This window comes from Phocoena sinus, chromosome 4 (assembly GCF_008692025.1).
Source record: "Phocoena sinus isolate mPhoSin1 chromosome 4, mPhoSin1.pri, whole genome shotgun sequence".
In the NCBI taxonomy this organism is placed as follows: Eukaryota; Metazoa; Chordata; class Mammalia; order Artiodactyla; family Phocoenidae; genus Phocoena; species Phocoena sinus.
In genome coordinates this window covers 28984658-29001787 of record NC_045766.1, presented here as the reverse complement: position 1 = coordinate 29001787, position 17130 = coordinate 28984658, and the positions used below count along the sequence as shown (strand labels likewise).

General features: G+C 43.8%; 1 protein-coding gene across 1 annotated transcript in view; it reads right to left on the bottom strand.

Annotated features, from left to right (window-relative positions):
- Nucleotides 1-2510: 2510 nt before the first annotated feature.
- The window catches only part of GYG1 (glycogenin 1), a 37926-nt gene continuing 23306 nt past the window's right edge, over nt 2511-17130 (bottom strand). Inside the window, exons 6-7 of the mRNA XM_032631090.1 lie at nt 5837-6056; nt 2511-3367 (exon numbers count right to left, since the gene is read on the bottom strand). Coding sequence (XP_032486981.1) covers nt 3194-3367; nt 5837-6056 — 394 coding nt within the window. The 3' untranslated portion in view covers nt 2511-3193. The remainder of the gene's footprint in view (nt 3368-5836; nt 6057-17130) is intronic.

Sequence of the window (17130 nt, the reverse complement as noted above, 5' to 3'; positions counted from 1 at the left end):
ATCAGTTCCTTATTTTATATACTAACTAGTGAGTGAAGGGAGAATCAAGCATTTATCCTGCCCTTTTAATAGAAACAACCTCAGGGTAACCAAATTACTGATGAATGGAAGTATATAGAAATATTTCAACTAATAAATGAGAGTATCACCATTTTGCAACCCCAGCGAGATACTGTAGCTAGGCAGTGATCATCAATGGCAGTTGAGATCATAAGATAACTGGAGGCTTGGAAGTACCTAACAACATATAAAGTATTGCCCCCCCCCCAAAAAAAAAATCACACCTTAATCTGACTGGCCCTCTAAATCAGTTTATAAGAAATACAGAATACAAGGAAACATGTCAAATTGCAATCAGTAAAGTGAAGAATGTGGGAGACAGGACAATCTGTTTTCTTCAGTAAATAAATTGCCAGGCAACAACAAACAAGAAGGGAGGGTTAGGAAACACGAGGGAATCAGATATATCAACCAATTGCACTGTATGGGCCTTACTTGGATCTTAATAAGATCAAAGTGGAAATAAAACACAAAGTAAGGGAGGACATTTGGAATTAATAGTTTCTTGGTGAGATAATTTTCTGAAGTCCTTATGTTTTAAAGATATATATGGGAATATGAAATTTTTAATCTGGGATTTGCTTCCAAATAGTCTAGCAGGGGGAGAGTTGGTGGGGATACAGATGAAACAATTGTTGAAATTGGGTGATGGGGGTTCTTTATACTATTCTGCTTACCTTTGTATGTCTTTATAGGTCCCCGTTAATAAGAAGTTAAATATAAATTACATTAATAAAACTTCAATCAATTGCTGTTGAATTTAAAGTAAAATCCAAAGCCCATACCTTCACCTATGAAGCCACTGTATACATACCTCTCCATCCTGTTTTATAAGCCTTTATTTCCACCAAGTTCTCGCCTGCTCGCACAATTTCCTCCGAAGGGAATATTCTTCCTTCTCCTCACTCCCTTTTGGCTACCTCAGAGCCTCTCTGGCTTAATCATCATCTTGCAGGAGGTCTTTCCTGACTGCCCTAAAGCTGGACTTTCCCTGTTGTCAGTGTACTTTAGCATAATTTGCAATTATATATGTTCATTTGTCTTTCAGTCTGTTTCCTACTAGAATATAAGGAACTATGTCTGTCTGGTACACTCCTATATTTCTAATGTCCATCATAGGTGTGATATGGTCAGTACTTAAGTGCTTGTTCAGTGAATTATTGTGTTGTCTGTCTTAAATACATATGTCAACTCAAATTGTGTTTGATGTGAAACCAAGATGACTGAACTAATGCTTTGGTAGATGTAATTTCTGGAATAAGCTCAGGTGTTTCCTTGAAATCGGATACATCTTTATGACCACTGAGACTCTGAAAGCAACGGAGGGCTGAAATGAACTTTAAAATTAGGCACAAACAGATTGTCCAGAAATAAAGACTCGATTTGTATGACTGGCAAATTACACTCTAATGAATTCAATTTCAGTTTAGCCAGATTCTTCTATGCACTGGGATTCTCATTGGAAGAGTTTAGCTCATACCTCTCAATGCAGAGATTCTTGGATTAGGAGTCTCTTGAGGGGTCTTTGTACCGTGGCACCTGACACGCAGAGGCACGTAACTCTCTTCATGTACTTTGAAGATCACAGCAACTCATTTTCCACGGTCCAAATAATCGTAGCTTATTTTATCTTCAGACATCATTTGTCATTTAACAGTTTACAATTTTAGGTAAGTCCTCAGGTTCTTCTTAAGCTCTTCTGGTAGCCAGCCTCCAAGTGGCCCCCCACCCCCATCCATTCTTGCCCTCCAGGTTTCCATACCCTGTATACTCATTCACGCCCTTATTGAATAGGGCCGACCTGTGTAACCCATAGGCTATTGTGTAAGTAAAGGAAGGTGATCTTGAAGGTTAAAAGCCACTGCGGCTTCTGGCCAGTTAAACCTCTAAAGTTTCTTGTCATGGTCTCTCTTGCTTTCTTCAACAGAAAGACTTCTGATTACTCACTTCAGTTTTAAAACGACATTTTAGATCATACCCTTCACTAGCTTGCCATCCTTGCAACCTAGAATCACCTGTACATTGAATAAATATGCTTTATACTCCTATCATTCTAAGCCGTGGATAAAAATGCTAGAAGACGTCGGGTCTGGTACTGATTGTAACAGTCCTGAAAGATTATCGAGTATGTTTAGAGACTGACGATGAACCTACGATGATTTTAAGGTTACAATATTCTAAAATGTGAATACCCACTTCATACAGAAATGTGGGTGACAGATTAACTTGATCTCCCTTTCCTCCATCTATTAGATCAGATCCATCACCATCACTGGAGAACACTAGATGCAGATAGCTCTTGATATCTAGAAACCAACTTTTAAAGCATGTATTTCAGTGTCAAGTTTTACACTGGTTTTTAAAACACAAATTCTACAAATTATGAAAAATTCCCTAATACTTTTTTTTTCAAGGGGAGTGGGTGCCCTTAATTGAATTAGACAACCAAGGTATGTCAAGAAATCTTTATTTTTCATACAAGGTGCCACTGTGTAGGTAACCATCACACTGCTGTTTTCAGATATACAGAACTGAACGAAAGCATTTTAGCATGCCGCCTTACTGTACATAGAAAACTGGTGAACATCTCCAGACACTAAGACTAGGAAATAAAATGGGTTAACACCGTTTGTTGATACGCTTATGAATCACTCAGCAGTGTTCTTATAGGTTGTCTTTACCTGAAAGCAGAATTACAATCACTCTGGCAGCCTCTGGGCGATTCTAAAATGCAGGTCTAGTGAAGGGTACAACAAGCAAGCAAGAGACAGGTGCTGTGTCCCAATCTGAAGGGAGACTGATCTGGAGCCTGGCTTGGCACATTTTAAGAGTTGCTAACAGCCGTCTTAACCGCTTACGATTTGAGTGTCCCTTACCACGTACGTTGGCAATCAGCATAACTGAGAATTTCTGAAATACAAGCTGAGGGTTAAAAAAGCAGAACTGTCGTTCATATAACAGAATTGCTACTTAACTTTTGCCCAGCTCTCACCAGCTGTCCTGCAGAACCCCCCACCCACATCTGATGGATTTTAATGAAAGCTAACAGACCTTTCTTAACCCAGCTCTAGACACTAAGTATGGGAAACAAGTGCCTGTGAAGTGGATGTGTCCACGGAAAAGGGCAGTGTTTCTACTGGAGGTAAGTGTCCAGCTTCTTCTTGATGTTGTCAAAGGAATCTGCTCCCATGTAATCAGCCTGGCCCTGTTCCCACCGCTCCTTCCGTTCTTCTGAGGATACAAAAGGCTGTGCCGTAGCCGGGATCTCCCCAAGGGACAGCTGTGATATGGCTCCTGAGACATTTTCCTAGAAAGGGGAGAATAATCAGAGACTCCTTTAGAGCTGAAAGACCATTTTAAAGAATTGCAGTAAACTGAAGAAGGTGAGAAGAACCAGGATGAATTATCATGCAAGGTAGCAAAAACTGAAAAGCATTACATGAAACAAGACGACACAGAAATACAAGGATCATGATATTTTTCCTAACAAAATGAAGACTTCTTGACTCGGTGAAAACAGAGGGAGAACAAATTAATTGGGTAGGGTTAATGTTTAAGTTCTGCATACCTTTCTACAGAAGCCACAAGAGAAAGCCAGTGTATAGACCAAGTCTGAAATCTGCAACAGTTCATTAGAAAGTGTAAGATGGATGGACAAGGGAACACAAGTCTCACGATAAGTTCTTGATCTGTGTGGGCTCAGAAAGGTTGAGAACTTAAACGAAATGATACCTCAGAAGCTACACTTCAGAAAGAACCTAAGCAGAGAGCCGCACCACATACACAGCTGTCACATTATAAAAGCGAGAGCTAAACAGTCTGAGCCATACACCAAATTTATCTTCCTGTTCAAGCTTATTACCAAGTAGTATCTATTCCTGCAGCTTCTGTTAATTTGCTTAGTTTTGATTAAGTCTTCATTTCCCATCTTCACCTTCCCTTGATTCATAACCCTCAGTCCTTGGGTTGTGGAAGGAACAAGGTAAATGTGCAGGAAATGGAGCAAACCTACTCTGCATTAAATTCGATTCTCATTACATACAGGTAGGCAATTAACTTCAGTAGTATCATAAAAGATCAAAGTTATCCTTCAGAAAGCTCTCAGGTGCGACAGTACTGGAAATCGTAGAGAAAAAGGAAGGCAAATGAATACACACAGGTATTGTTTTTAACAGAGAAAATGGTAGAACAAAATGAGTAGCTGTTTTTGTTGCTATATAGATGTGTAGGTATAAGTATATATGTATTTAAATATCCTGGAATTCCAAGGTATTTGGGTAGATTCCACGGGATTATATTATAGCTGAGGCGACGTGAAGTCCTTCCCTTGGATTAGTCCTGCCTCTGCCTTCCACAGGCCACCGGAATGACACCAGGAGCCTCTCGCATAGTCCTCTGCTCGCAATGCTTTCGTAAGGACAGCCACCTCTCAGACCTGGATGTGAGTCCCAGTTCTGCGACTGACTAGTCTGTTACATAACTAAGGGAAGGGATGTAACTTCTTTAAGCCTCAGTTAATTTTAATATATAAAAAGGGAATATTAACAAAAATAAGACTTACTTGACAGAGTGCTTATAAGGGTTAAATAAGAATAGATATCTTAAGCACGTACTATGTACCTGGCAATGTTCCAAGTACTGTATAAGTATTATTTCCTGGTCCATATAAATCAATTAGTGTAAGAATGTAAGTGTTAGTTATTTTCCCCTTTCTCCTTTTTATATTTTGGCACAAGTGCTCTAAGTGAAATGGCTAAAATCTATATATACCATAGCAAAGAGAAGGATCTCTTATAACCTTATAGTCTCTTATACCAAGGTAATTAACTGATCTATTAAGACTTGATTATAATTTACCCATTCAGTTTTATTCTTTTTTTTTTTTTCTTTTGCGGTACATGGGCCTCTCCCGTTGCGGAGCACAGGCTCCGGACGCGCAGGCTCAGCGGCCATGGCTCACGGGCCCAGCCGCTCCGCGGCATGTGGGATCTTCCCAGACCGGGGCACGAACCCGTGTCCCCTGCATCGGCAGGTGGACTCTCAACCACTGTGCCACCAGGGAAGCCCAGTTTTATTCTCTATATCTCAATATGCAACATAAAAGTTTAATTTCTCATCCTCTTCCAATTCTTCCAAAAGAACAAACCTCAGAGGAAGACCTTTAAAGTCAGAATTGTTACTGTAAATGTTAATGTCATCTTCCTCTTACAGAGAGATTTATTTTTCAAGATCCAATATAACCAGAGGAGTAAAACATGGCAAATCAAAATAATCCTAGAAAAGTATTTGCTGTATGTTCATGTTATTGTAATTTTCACTTGGAATATATTCTTCTACACGATGGCAAAAATAAAATAGGTATATTTAAATACTTGTAGCTTCTAAAACATGAAATGGGGCGTTCTTTGTTTTTGTAAACCACTATTTTTTGGGGAATAATCTTACAATCTTAGGACAATGGGCTAAGAGTTTTATAGTTATAACATACGGATATATATATATATATATATAAAATATATATAGATCTATCTATCCATCTAAGCCTCTAAAAACCTTTCCTTTGCTCCCAGGTCTATTGAAATTTGCCACAAAATCTACTTCTGCTCTAATCTTTGCTGGTAATATTTCTCCACTCTAAGATGGACATCGTTTTCTTTCCACAAAGTCTTACTTTATCTCTTTGTTCAAAATACCACTAAATATTCCATCTCTACCAGTATACCAAATTTTAAAAAATACAGCATCAAATTACCTGAAGGAAAAAAACAGAACCTACCACGTGTACGTATGAGCGGGTGTCTTTGACAAGGCCAAACTGCTGAAGCAGAGGTAAAACGCTGGTAGTGAAGATGTCCCACCACAGGTTGAGAAACTCTGGATGAGTCACAGTGGGATCGTGGGACTCACTTCTGACGCTTTTTGTTTGAGGATCGTAAGTATAATTCCACGGTTTGATTCGTCCTAGGAAATGCACAACTTTGGCATTTGCACCAAATCTGCCAAGTGAGCACAAGTTGAAACGGTTAGTGGATTCTGAGCACTGACAGTTCACCTTCCATCCTGCAGCAGTGGCTGGAAAAAAAAGTGGAGCTCACTGAAACAATTTTAGACTTCTAAAATTATTCAGTTATATGTTAAGTATACACAAAATCCCAAAGTAGCAGTGGATCAGTGCAACAACCCAACGCCGATCCACTGTGGATAGCAGAGGTACAGCCACTTGTTAAACCATTTGATATTACCTAGTAAAACCGAAAATGCTCACACTCTACAACCCAGAAGGAAGCTCAGCTCCTAAGCACACACCCTACAGGAACTCTTGCACGTGTGCAGCAGGAAACAATCAAAATGTTCACAGCAGTAGCACTGTCTGAAATAGTCATAAACTGGAAACAGCTGAAGTGACTACACGTTAATAGATTACTGTTCAGCAAGTGTTCATGCCTTTTCCCAGTCTCCACACGGGGAGTACACTTTCCTGCCTGACTGATATTTGCATGTCTGCATGACCTGCTTTCACCAATGAAACGTGGGCAGAGTGACAGTGTGCCTTAAAATAGCATTGCTTGTTTCTGCTCAGCCTCCCTGAGAAGCTACAACTTCTGCCAGCGGAAGAATGTACCCTGGGTAGCCTGCTGCTTCCAGAAGAATGAGACAGTCACAACAGATGTGGATCAAACCTGTGGCCTGGCTCCAAACTCAGCTGAGATGATCAGAGCTGTCCCAGACTACTCAATGACATATGAGCAAGAAATACATGCTGACTGTTGAATGTCACTGAAATTGGATGGTTATCCATTCTGTTTTTGTTTTAAGGACAACTTCTGGTATATTCATATCATAGAATACAATATAGCAGTGAAAATGAATGAACTGTAGCTACCCAGATCACACAGCAAAAGGATGACTTTTCAAAATATGCTGAAAAAAAGAAATGATACAAATTCAAATAGAAACACATACATATGAATCTACTTACATAAGGACAAAACAAAACAAAAAAGTACTGTTTAAAGAGTAGAAAACTGTAATCAATGTAAATCTCATGATATTGGTTATCTTGGGAGGAAAGGGGAAGCTGTGATGGGAAAGACGAAAAGGGGCTTCAAAGATACTGGTTATGTTCCAATCCTTAACTTGGGTGGTGAAGGTGTTTTAAAAACTAAACATTTTTGTATATCCTCTTGTATATACACTATATTTCACTAAATACACAACACACTTTTTATATTATCTCATAATATAAAAAGAGTAAGACTTAAGAATGGTCCTGTTCTGGCTGGGAGGAAATCTATACGTGTGAAACGAAATAATGATAAAGGTGAATACACGTGCCAAAAGGAAGGTGGGAACAGTGAGTGCCCTAAGAATTCAGAAGCAAGGAGGTCACTGAAAGCTCACGTCAGTGGGGCAGGAGGTGCTGAGATAGTGGATGTGACTTAAAATTTGTCCAACAGATAGGAGCTGGGTAGCTGGTGCTAATACAGGGAATTGTAGGCAGGGGGATGCAGGTATCAGGTGAGCACGTGTGTACCAGACTGAATGTCCTCCAATTAGAGCCAAAGAGGAAGCTTTCATAGGGAAAGGTAAAATGGGACAGATCCTTGGGTGTTGGGCTCAAGTGTCAGATTTTAAGTGGAGTTATCCTATAGGCAACCGAAATATTTGAGCATGACGTACAGTTGAAAACAATGCAAACTCTCTTCATGTAACTCTTGTCTTCTAAAGGTTTTTTTGTTTTCTTGTTTTGTTTTTAATGTCACAGACCTGTTATATAGCTATCATTATCTGACAGTTTACTATGTTTGGGGCCCAAATTCTTTCAGGACACATTTGGGAATAATCGTCCTGCCAGGTAAATTTTACTAGTGTGTTAAATGGAGGCCCCTAGAGGCTAAGTGAGTTGCCCAGAGCCATACGGCTATTTAGTGGCAGAGATGGGATTCGGCACAGTTTTGCCCCTCTCTTAAACCTAAGCTCTTACCATCCTACCATGCTGCTACTCCAAAACCATGCAAGAAAAAGAGAGCTTACTGTAAATTTCCTCCTAAGGATAACTAACCATCCTCCAGTGCATTTCTTTTGAAGATGAAGTGGATACCTGATATCCCCAAGCTTACTCTCTATTTCATACACGTGGTATATTTTACATGCACACACATACTCGTGCACATATACACACAAGAACTCTCAATGTTATCCTTAAAAGGATAAATCATAATGCTCAAATCTGTGCACAGAGAGGGCTGTCAATTAAATAAGCAACGGTTACGTGTAAGGCACTATACTGTGGTCAGTGTGCGACCCTAAGAGGCTTTATCCAAACATGGAGATGAGTCATCTACATAAAAATAAGAAACAGTAGCACAAGCAAGGCAACAAGCCGGGGCCAGCAGGGCAGTGCTGACATTAAGGGCTATGGACATTTCGAAGCGATTACTGCAGGTGGAGGTTTTCAGAAGAGGCTTCAGACGAGGCTGAGGAAGATGAGCAGGATTAAGAGAAGTGCCTTCAGCAAATGTTCTAATGGTGATGGGGGAACCCATCCCAGAGACCTGATACTTGTGTGCTGGTGGGGCGGGGGGATGGGCGGGGACAACAGGCACTGCCTCATCCTAGTGGTACACGGAAGCCTAAAACCAGAATAGAGCACATGTGAAAGAGGAGGTGCCCCTTCCACCTCCTCAGACACCCACTCCTCCTGCCCTGACTTCCCTGCCTGGAGCAACAACACTTGTTTGCGTCTCCTTTATTAACTGACCAGTAAGTCTCAAGCCATGACCTGCCGAGCCTAATTTAAACGTCACACACAGTCGTTACATGAGAGCCATGAGAGGTAGCAACACTAATTAAGATAAAAGATGAATATAGTGGGCTTCCCTGGTGGCGCAGTGGTTGAGAGTCTGCCTGCCGATGCAGGGGACACGGGTGGGTTCGTGCCCCGGTCCGGGAAGATCCCATGTGCCGCAGAGCAGCTGGGCCCGTGAGCCATGGCCACTGAGCCTGCGCGTCCGGGGCCTGTGCTCCGCAACGGGAGAGGCCACAACGGTGAGAGGCCCGCGTAAAAGATGAATACAGCATGAACTTGATTCCTTTCCAGCCCACTCTCCCGACAGTTCACATCTGCTGAAGCAGTGGTCATCGGAATAGCTAACACTCACATGTGCCAGGCAATGGTTAACATCTGCCTGGTTCACCTCAGTTAATCTCCAGAAACAACTATGCGAGGACACCAAGGCAGGAAGAAGTTAACTTGTCTAGGATCATGTGGCTGGTGAGTGACGAGGCTGGGATTCCACCCAAGCAGTCTGGCTCCAGAGCCAAGGTTCTTCATCCACAACTAGGCTGTACTTGTAAGACACTCCCAGAATCATAAGGACATCACCTGAGAGTGTCATTTGTTACTCCACGGATTAACTCCCTGCCTACAGATGGTCAATATCAAAGTTGGAAATGAGGGAGGGAGGGAGACGCAAGAGGGAAGACACATGGGAGCATATGTATATGTATAGCTGATTCACTTTGTTATAAAACAGAAACTAACACACCATTGTAAAGCAATTATACCCCAATAAAGATGTTAAAAAAAAAAAAAAAAGTTGGAAATGAGCGCTGGAAACACCCCCAGTATAGTCAAGGACAGAGCGCAGAAAGTAATTCATAGGAAAGAAAGCTACAAAGCAAGCAACTTAGCACTGTCTGAAGACTGTTCTCAGAGGGATACAGTTTGCACAAAGTTTAGGGGGAAAGGGGGGAAACAAGAGCAAGAAACAGACGGTGGTGCTTCTTAGGACCCACAATTGGACCGTGCGGGGCAGTGTCTAAGGGCCTTCCCAGAGTGAACACAGAGGAAGGGCACAACGGTCCAATCCACAGAAGAATGCCACTGCAAAGCGGCCAACACGCCTGCACCGCAAGACGGCCCAGTCTCTGCGGGAGGCGGAAGCGCACACCTCAGCCACTGGCTCTGTCTGTGCCCCGAGGTGGCTCAGGGGCCTCTGCCACCTCCCTGGGTACTGGCCTCGTGCCGGGCGGATTCCTCCCCACGTGGCCCATGGCCGCCTCCTTGCGTGTCAACAGGAACACCACTGCTGACGGTCCACACCCTGCATTTCACTGTGGCTCAGGCCTGGGTTCTACTTTCATGAATCCATGATGCCTAAGTGCTTCTTTAATGCTAAATCACTGTCACCTTCTGTGGCCAGGGGAAGGACCCCCTTTCTCAAAATTACCTTCTTTACCTATTCCACCCTAACAACGTGAAAAATTCTATCCACTGGACAGTCCTTTCATCTACAGAGCAGTCTTGGTTTAAGTTTTTCTTTTTTTTTTTAACATCTTTATTGGAGTATAATTGCTTTACAATGGTGTGTTAGTTTCTGCTTTATAACAAAGTGAATCAGTTATACATATACATATGTTCCCATATCTCTTCCCTCTTGCGTCTCTCTCCCTCCCACCCTCCCTATCCCACCCCTCTAGGTGGTCACAAAGCACCGAGCAGATCTCCCTGTGCTATGCGGCTGCTTCCCACTAGCTATTTTACGTTTGGTAGTGTATATATGTCCATGCCACTCTCTCGCTTTGTCACAGCTTACCCTTCCCCCTCCCCATATCCTCAAGTCCATTCTCTAGCAGGTCTGTGTCTTTATTCCCATCTTGCCCCTAGGTTCTTCATGACCTTTTTTCTTTTTTCTTAGATTCCATATATATGTGTTAGCATAAGTCTGTTAGAGGTAGGAACTGAGATCTCAAAGGGTTCTAAATGTGGGTAGAACTGCCCTTTCTGCTCAAAGGCGAGGAATTCCTTGGGTGCCAGGAAGATGGGGGGAGGGTGGGAAGGGTTAACAGGTAAGCAGAGGCAGGCCGCACGGTGTGAGGTGCCTTCCCAACAGCTCCCCAAATCCCAGCAACAAAACAAATCGCAAAATGCACAGGGTGAGAGGCTTCTTGAGAAAATGACTGGGGCCAGGGTACCGAGGGGCAGACCAGGAAGAGCCTGAGGATTCGGGAGGCTGACGGCAGAGAGATGCACGAGGGAGTCAGGAAGATGCTGGGGCTTACAGGCTTTATACGTCACAGGTTCAGGCTACGGTCAGCCCTATTTCTGCACAGTAAGGAACAGGAACCTGTGTTTTAGGTCCTGAGGCGTTACTTGAACCTAAGTTGCCATCTACCTGACAGATCTACAGGAATGAACAGGGGTGGGAGAAAAACAAGTTTCAGAGCAAGGACGCTTTATGAGAAGAGCAGGCCTGGTGAGTCACTGCATGTGAAGGTTCTGGTCAGCCCGAGGGCCCTTTGAGGCGGGGAAGAAAGGCAGCTGCTGAGTGGGAACCCCAGAGCTCAGACAGAAAGGTAGGAGGAAGGTAAGACAGAAGAGAGATGCAGCACTGCTGGTGCGACCCCTCCCTGGGAAACACGGCAGCCATGCCAAACATCCTCTGCCCATTTCAGTGACTCACGTTCTCTGACCCGCGGCCACTCACTCTCGTCAACGGAAGCGCCCAGTAGGGTGCTCCTGGTAACCACCTAAGACTGCCCTGGGCTCCATGCAAGGGGCAGCCCTATTAGGCGTAACACTGGCCGCCACACGTGAAGGTTTATGAGTTAAACAGTTTATCTAACTACGCTCTCACTATACAAACAGAATGGTGTTTATTTACACAACCAAGTAGCCTGAACGTCCTTGTCCACTAGCTTTCGTAATAAAACACTTTGTCTGCCAAAAAGATGAGCAAAAGGTCTTAGTTTTTGCATCTAGAGTTTCCATTAACCTAGATATGGATTTCATGTAATTATTTTTGTCACAATCATGTTCGCTAAGGGATGTTTTTCAAAATTATTTTCTATCATTTCAATCCATTTATTCTTTAGTCATTTACGAAAAATACAAAATAACCAGGTCAAAATGAAATATGTAAGAGCACAGGTCATAAGTAAAAGAGAAAATTACTTCTTGCTTAAAAGAATAATTTAGCCTAAAATGCAAACCAGGGTGGGGCTGTTTCTTAGAGAAGGGTAACCCAGGATATGACTCTGGTGGTATCTCTCTCTCTCACCAAAGGTACGACAGTCAGAACTTATGTCACCTTTTTAGTCAAAAGCAAAGCGGCCGATGAACTAGAAGGGGAAATGCTGATGTCAGAAGATTAAGTTCGACTGACCTCAACTCTCAGCAAGGATAACTAGAAGATTCACTGACTCACTGCCTGATTTATCCACCAAATTGTACCAGCCAGGAAAAAAAAAGTCGGGTACATATCACAATTGTCTCTAAATTACTAAGAGCCATTCATTCTGACCCACTAATGGGGATTTGTCTCAGCTTGCATACGTCTCTTAAAATAAGTGTTCTAATTTTAACTTGATAGAATCTCAAAAGTGACGTCCAGATCACAAGACATAGTTTGAACCCAAGCCAGCAATAATAGTGCTTATGTTAGCCGTTAAAATAATCCCTTGTGACCTGGTGTTACCAAAAGATCAGATAGAATTTTCATGACTAGTTTAGCAGTTGAGAAATGGAGCCGGTAAGGTGTGGATGAGACTACAGAACTGGTCAGAGCAGAAAAGGAACTAATCCACGACAGTGCACACAGAAGCAATTTTAGAAGCTCTCTGTGTGCAATGTTCAATCAGGTACCAAGGAAGAGAGATGCAGCACTGCTGGCGCGACCCCTCCCTGGGAAACACGGCAGCCGTGCCAAACATCCTCTGCCCATTTCAGTGACTCACGTTCTCCGACCCGTGGCCACTCACTCTCGTACCTTCGCAGGCTCCCTCTTATACACGAACCTTTCCCCACAGCCAATCAGCCACCTCTCCTCTCTTTTGTGTCCTGGAAATCACAAAAACAACAGTACTCAAACCCAGACTTTAATAACCTCAACTTGGACCTAGTCAACTATGCCAACCTACCAGGTTGGCCTCTGGTCACAAAGTAGCAGGGAAAGCCTCACCATGCCAGGCCACTAGGGAGACTTTCGTAGGGGGAGTGTGTCATTCTTAGTCTCTCCGGGCTGATGGCTCGCTCATTCATTCATTCAATCATTCAGCCAAAAAAATACAGCCACCTCCCTGCATCTGTGCCCACACAACCATCCTAGCTCTTATCTGAAGCCAACCTCTCCACTTGTGCACTAGGACGCATCCCCTTTCACCTAGTCGAGGACGTCACTCAGCAAGTCTCCCTCCAGATTTCTGCATTATTAGTGCTCTCTCCTTCCCTCCTTGATCATTCCCATCAATACAACAAACATGGTGTAACTTCTCCCATCTTTAAAAAACCACCCCCAACCTACCCCCTCTCTCTTGATCCTACCCCCCCATGTAGCTACCAATCCACTTCCCTTCTCCCTTTTTTTTTTTTTTTTTTGCAGTACGCGGGCCTCTCACTGTTGTGGCCTCTCCCGTTGCGGAGCACAGGCTCCGGACGCGCAGGCTCAGCGGCCATGGCTCACGGGCCCAGCCACTCCGCGGCATGTGGGATCTTCCCAGACCAGGGCACGAACCTGTGTCCCCTGCATCGGCAGGTGGACGCTCAACCACTGCGCCACCAGGGAAGCCCCCTTCTCCCTTTTAAAGAAAATGCTTCAGAAGAGTTCCGATTCTCCATTCTCTTGGACCTGCTGCAATCAGGCTTTGTCCTCCACCACTCCACCAGGAATGCCCCTGCCCAAGTCACCGGTGACCTCCACATTCTAGGTCCAGGGCCACCTTTCAGCTGTCCTCTTACCTGACCTATCACAGCATCTGACACAGAGGGATCACTTCCCCTTCCTGAAACGTTTTCTTGCTTGGCTTGTGCAACACCTCACTTTGCTGGGTTTCCTCCTGCCTTGCTGTTCTCGGGCTCTTGTTCCTGGTTGCTCCTCGTTTTCCTGTCCCAGGGCTCAGTCTCCAGGACTCTTTTCTATCATAACCACTCTCTTGGTTATATCATCTTGTCTCCCGGCTATAAATATCACTTATATGCTGACACTTCCATAGCTATGTCTCACCCAGTCTCTCTCCTGAACTCCCAACTTCTGTAGCTACTTACCTCTTCCACGTTTTCACCAGGATGTTTAATACGCACCTCAAACTTAATACACCTGATACATCTCTGGTCAGTCCCTGCCCCTGCGAACCTGCTTTGCTCACAATCTTCCCCATCTCAGGAAACGGCGGCTCCATTATTCCACCTGCTTAGGTCCCATACTTGTAACAATCATCTTTGACATTCTTCTCCCACATCCCACCAAAGGTCTGATTTTTCAAAAGAGCTTGGAAATCTGCATTTCATGTGAAATTCCTCATTTTTAAGCATTAACAACTGAGAAAAGAAAGAAAGCTATGCAAGGAAAACAAAATATCTCTGTGGGACAAACAGAGTCGGCGGCCCACCAGCTCGAGACCTCTGAAGAGGGTGCGTCTTCCACTCCATTCCCACCCTTTTCCCCTCCCACGAGCTCCCTCTCCTGCCAAGACGGCATTTCTCGAGCCAACTCCTGCCCATGAGACGTCACTCCTCGTGCCCTCTGTGCCTATTGTCAGACCAGCCTCTGAAGGCTGGGATGGCTCTGACGTGGAAGCTTCCCCCTTCGTGATGAGGACCCAGGTCGGGCAGCAGAATAGGCAGCATCAGTGAGATGTGAGGACACATGATCTGATACATGCTTAGAGGTGACGTCAGAATGAACCGACGGCCATGCTGAGAAATGGGGTGCCTGGGGCCTAACAAGCATCACTAACACCCGGAAAGGAGAAAGAAGACATCCGTGAAACCACAGACTTGATTCTTCAACACTCAAACCACGACGGGACGCAGTCAACCTGCATTTGCCAGGTTGATGAGACTACAACGTCCTCATTCATCTTTGTGGTCGTCGGTGAGTAGGATGTGATGCACCCTCTACATGCTTCAGGTGGAACAGTGACTGGACCAACAAATGGCTGAAAGACTAAAAGCTACACAAACTACAACTCCTCAGGGCTTTAGGTGAAGACGCAGGAGTGCGAAAAGATATGAACACAGAAAATGTATGGCTTCAATGACAACAGTCCCAAAGAGAGATTAAGCCAAGGGTGTCTCAGGGACCAAGGAAAAACAATCAAGTCAGAAATACACAAGAACAACAGAAATTAGGACACTAAAGGTTCCATTTTGCTCTTGGAAAATACTGATTTTAAAGAGGTTTGATAAGGTCTAGTGAATAAGCCACATTCCTTGGAAAGAAATAATAGATATGAATATCCTCAGAAACGTTTAAAGCAGTAAACAAATGGAAAAAATATATTTTGGGTTTCTAGATCTAGTTTCTGAGATTCTACCAAGCCAGGTCTCAGATCATATTTACACTCAAGTAAAAGAGTAAGTTAAGTGGCTTCCCTGGTGGCGCAGTGGTTGAGAGTCCGCCTGCCGATGCAGGGGACACGGGTTCGTGCCCCGGTCCGGGAAGATCCCACATGCCGCGGAGCGGCTGGGCCCCTGAGCCATGGCCGCTGAGCCTGCGCATCCGAAGCCTGTGCTCCGCAACGGGAGAGGCCACAACAGGGAGAGGCCCGCGTACCACAAAAAAAAAAAAAAAGAGTAAGTTAAAATATTTATTTGGAAATTATTTGGTAAATCAAGCTTTGTAGTCAATCAATTTGACCAATTATTTTGTATGGCTGTTCGAGGCAATACCAGAGAATTCTTTACCTTTGCTTTAGGCCCATTTATATAGCATGATACGACATAAACAGCCTTCAGTCAGTGGATTTACCAGAAAGTCAAAACGGAACTAAATGGCTGATTTTAGAGAGACTAATGAGATTCTACCTAACATGCACAAGCCAAATTCTATGCTACGTGGATAAAACAGGCCCTCCAGATGGAGAAGACATAGAGAAGTGAATATGAACGAAGAAGCTGCTATTTCCCAAACATTATGCTAGGCACTTTCAGGAATATTACTTCATTAAGAAATGCAGTTATGAGCTTGTTTCTCAATGCATATATTACAAGTTAACTGAAAAGTTACTAAGCCAAGCATTTTAGTTCTCAAATTAGGCTGTGGTAAACAGGATCTTCTATCACAGAAAATATTACTAATTTTGTTTTTCAGAAGCTATGTTTGAGTATCCACTCAAAGTGCTAAAACTAATAAGTGTGTTTTCCTTTGTGTTTTGTTCTGTCCAAGTGGTATGTAGAGAAAGGCTTTAGATAAGCTACATCCGTAGCTCCAATTCATGCTGAATTTGATTCATGTCAGGCCATCCTTTAGCAGAAACTTCAGGTAACAGCAAGAGGCTACGCCGGTCTAAGATATCCAAGGAGCTAAGATTCTGGGGCATCTAAATACTGTCCTGGTGATCTCATGGCACATGGCTGCTAAAAGTTGGTGGGGCAAATTCTCGACTCCTTCCACGAAGCCTCTAAACCACTCCTTGGTCTCATTCTACCTGCCACCACCTGTGCTATCCTGGGGAAGGCCAGCACATCACAGAGCCACTCGATCCTGGAGGCCGCCAAGGTTACCCTGAGCCCCACAGTGGGACTGTGAATTCATGCTGAGGTCCCAGCAGTGCACAGGGCTCTTGGTTAGGTAGCCATGGCAGCCCAAATGTCCATGACCGTCTACTTCAGCTTAAAATTGTTGGTTAACTTGAATTTTATGTTAACTTGAAACAAAAAGGAAATGTAACTGTCTGCCTTTTCAAGCCCTTCCCAATTGTATGAGAAATGTAAGGAAAAATGTCTCTGGAGACAGATATCTGCAAGAAAAACAAAAGGATTCTTTGGCAAAGGGAAGGGAAAATGAGTTCTGTGATCTCGTTTCCGCATTCCTAAACAGGCAGCAGTGGGGTGAGGCCAAGGCATCGCTTTGAGAAGCTTCATCCCCAAACTGTAAGCGCTGACACCCCCCAGGGCGAGCTGCACACAGGCAGCGTTAACTCCCGTCAGGCCACACACCAGCAGACGTGTAGCTAATGCTGGAGCTGCTCCTAACCTCCCAGTGCGTCATCTATGCTACGGTTATATGGCAGTACACCAAGCAGATTTCCAAAATTCGCCCTCATTTCCTGAGCCAGGAAGAAGAAACC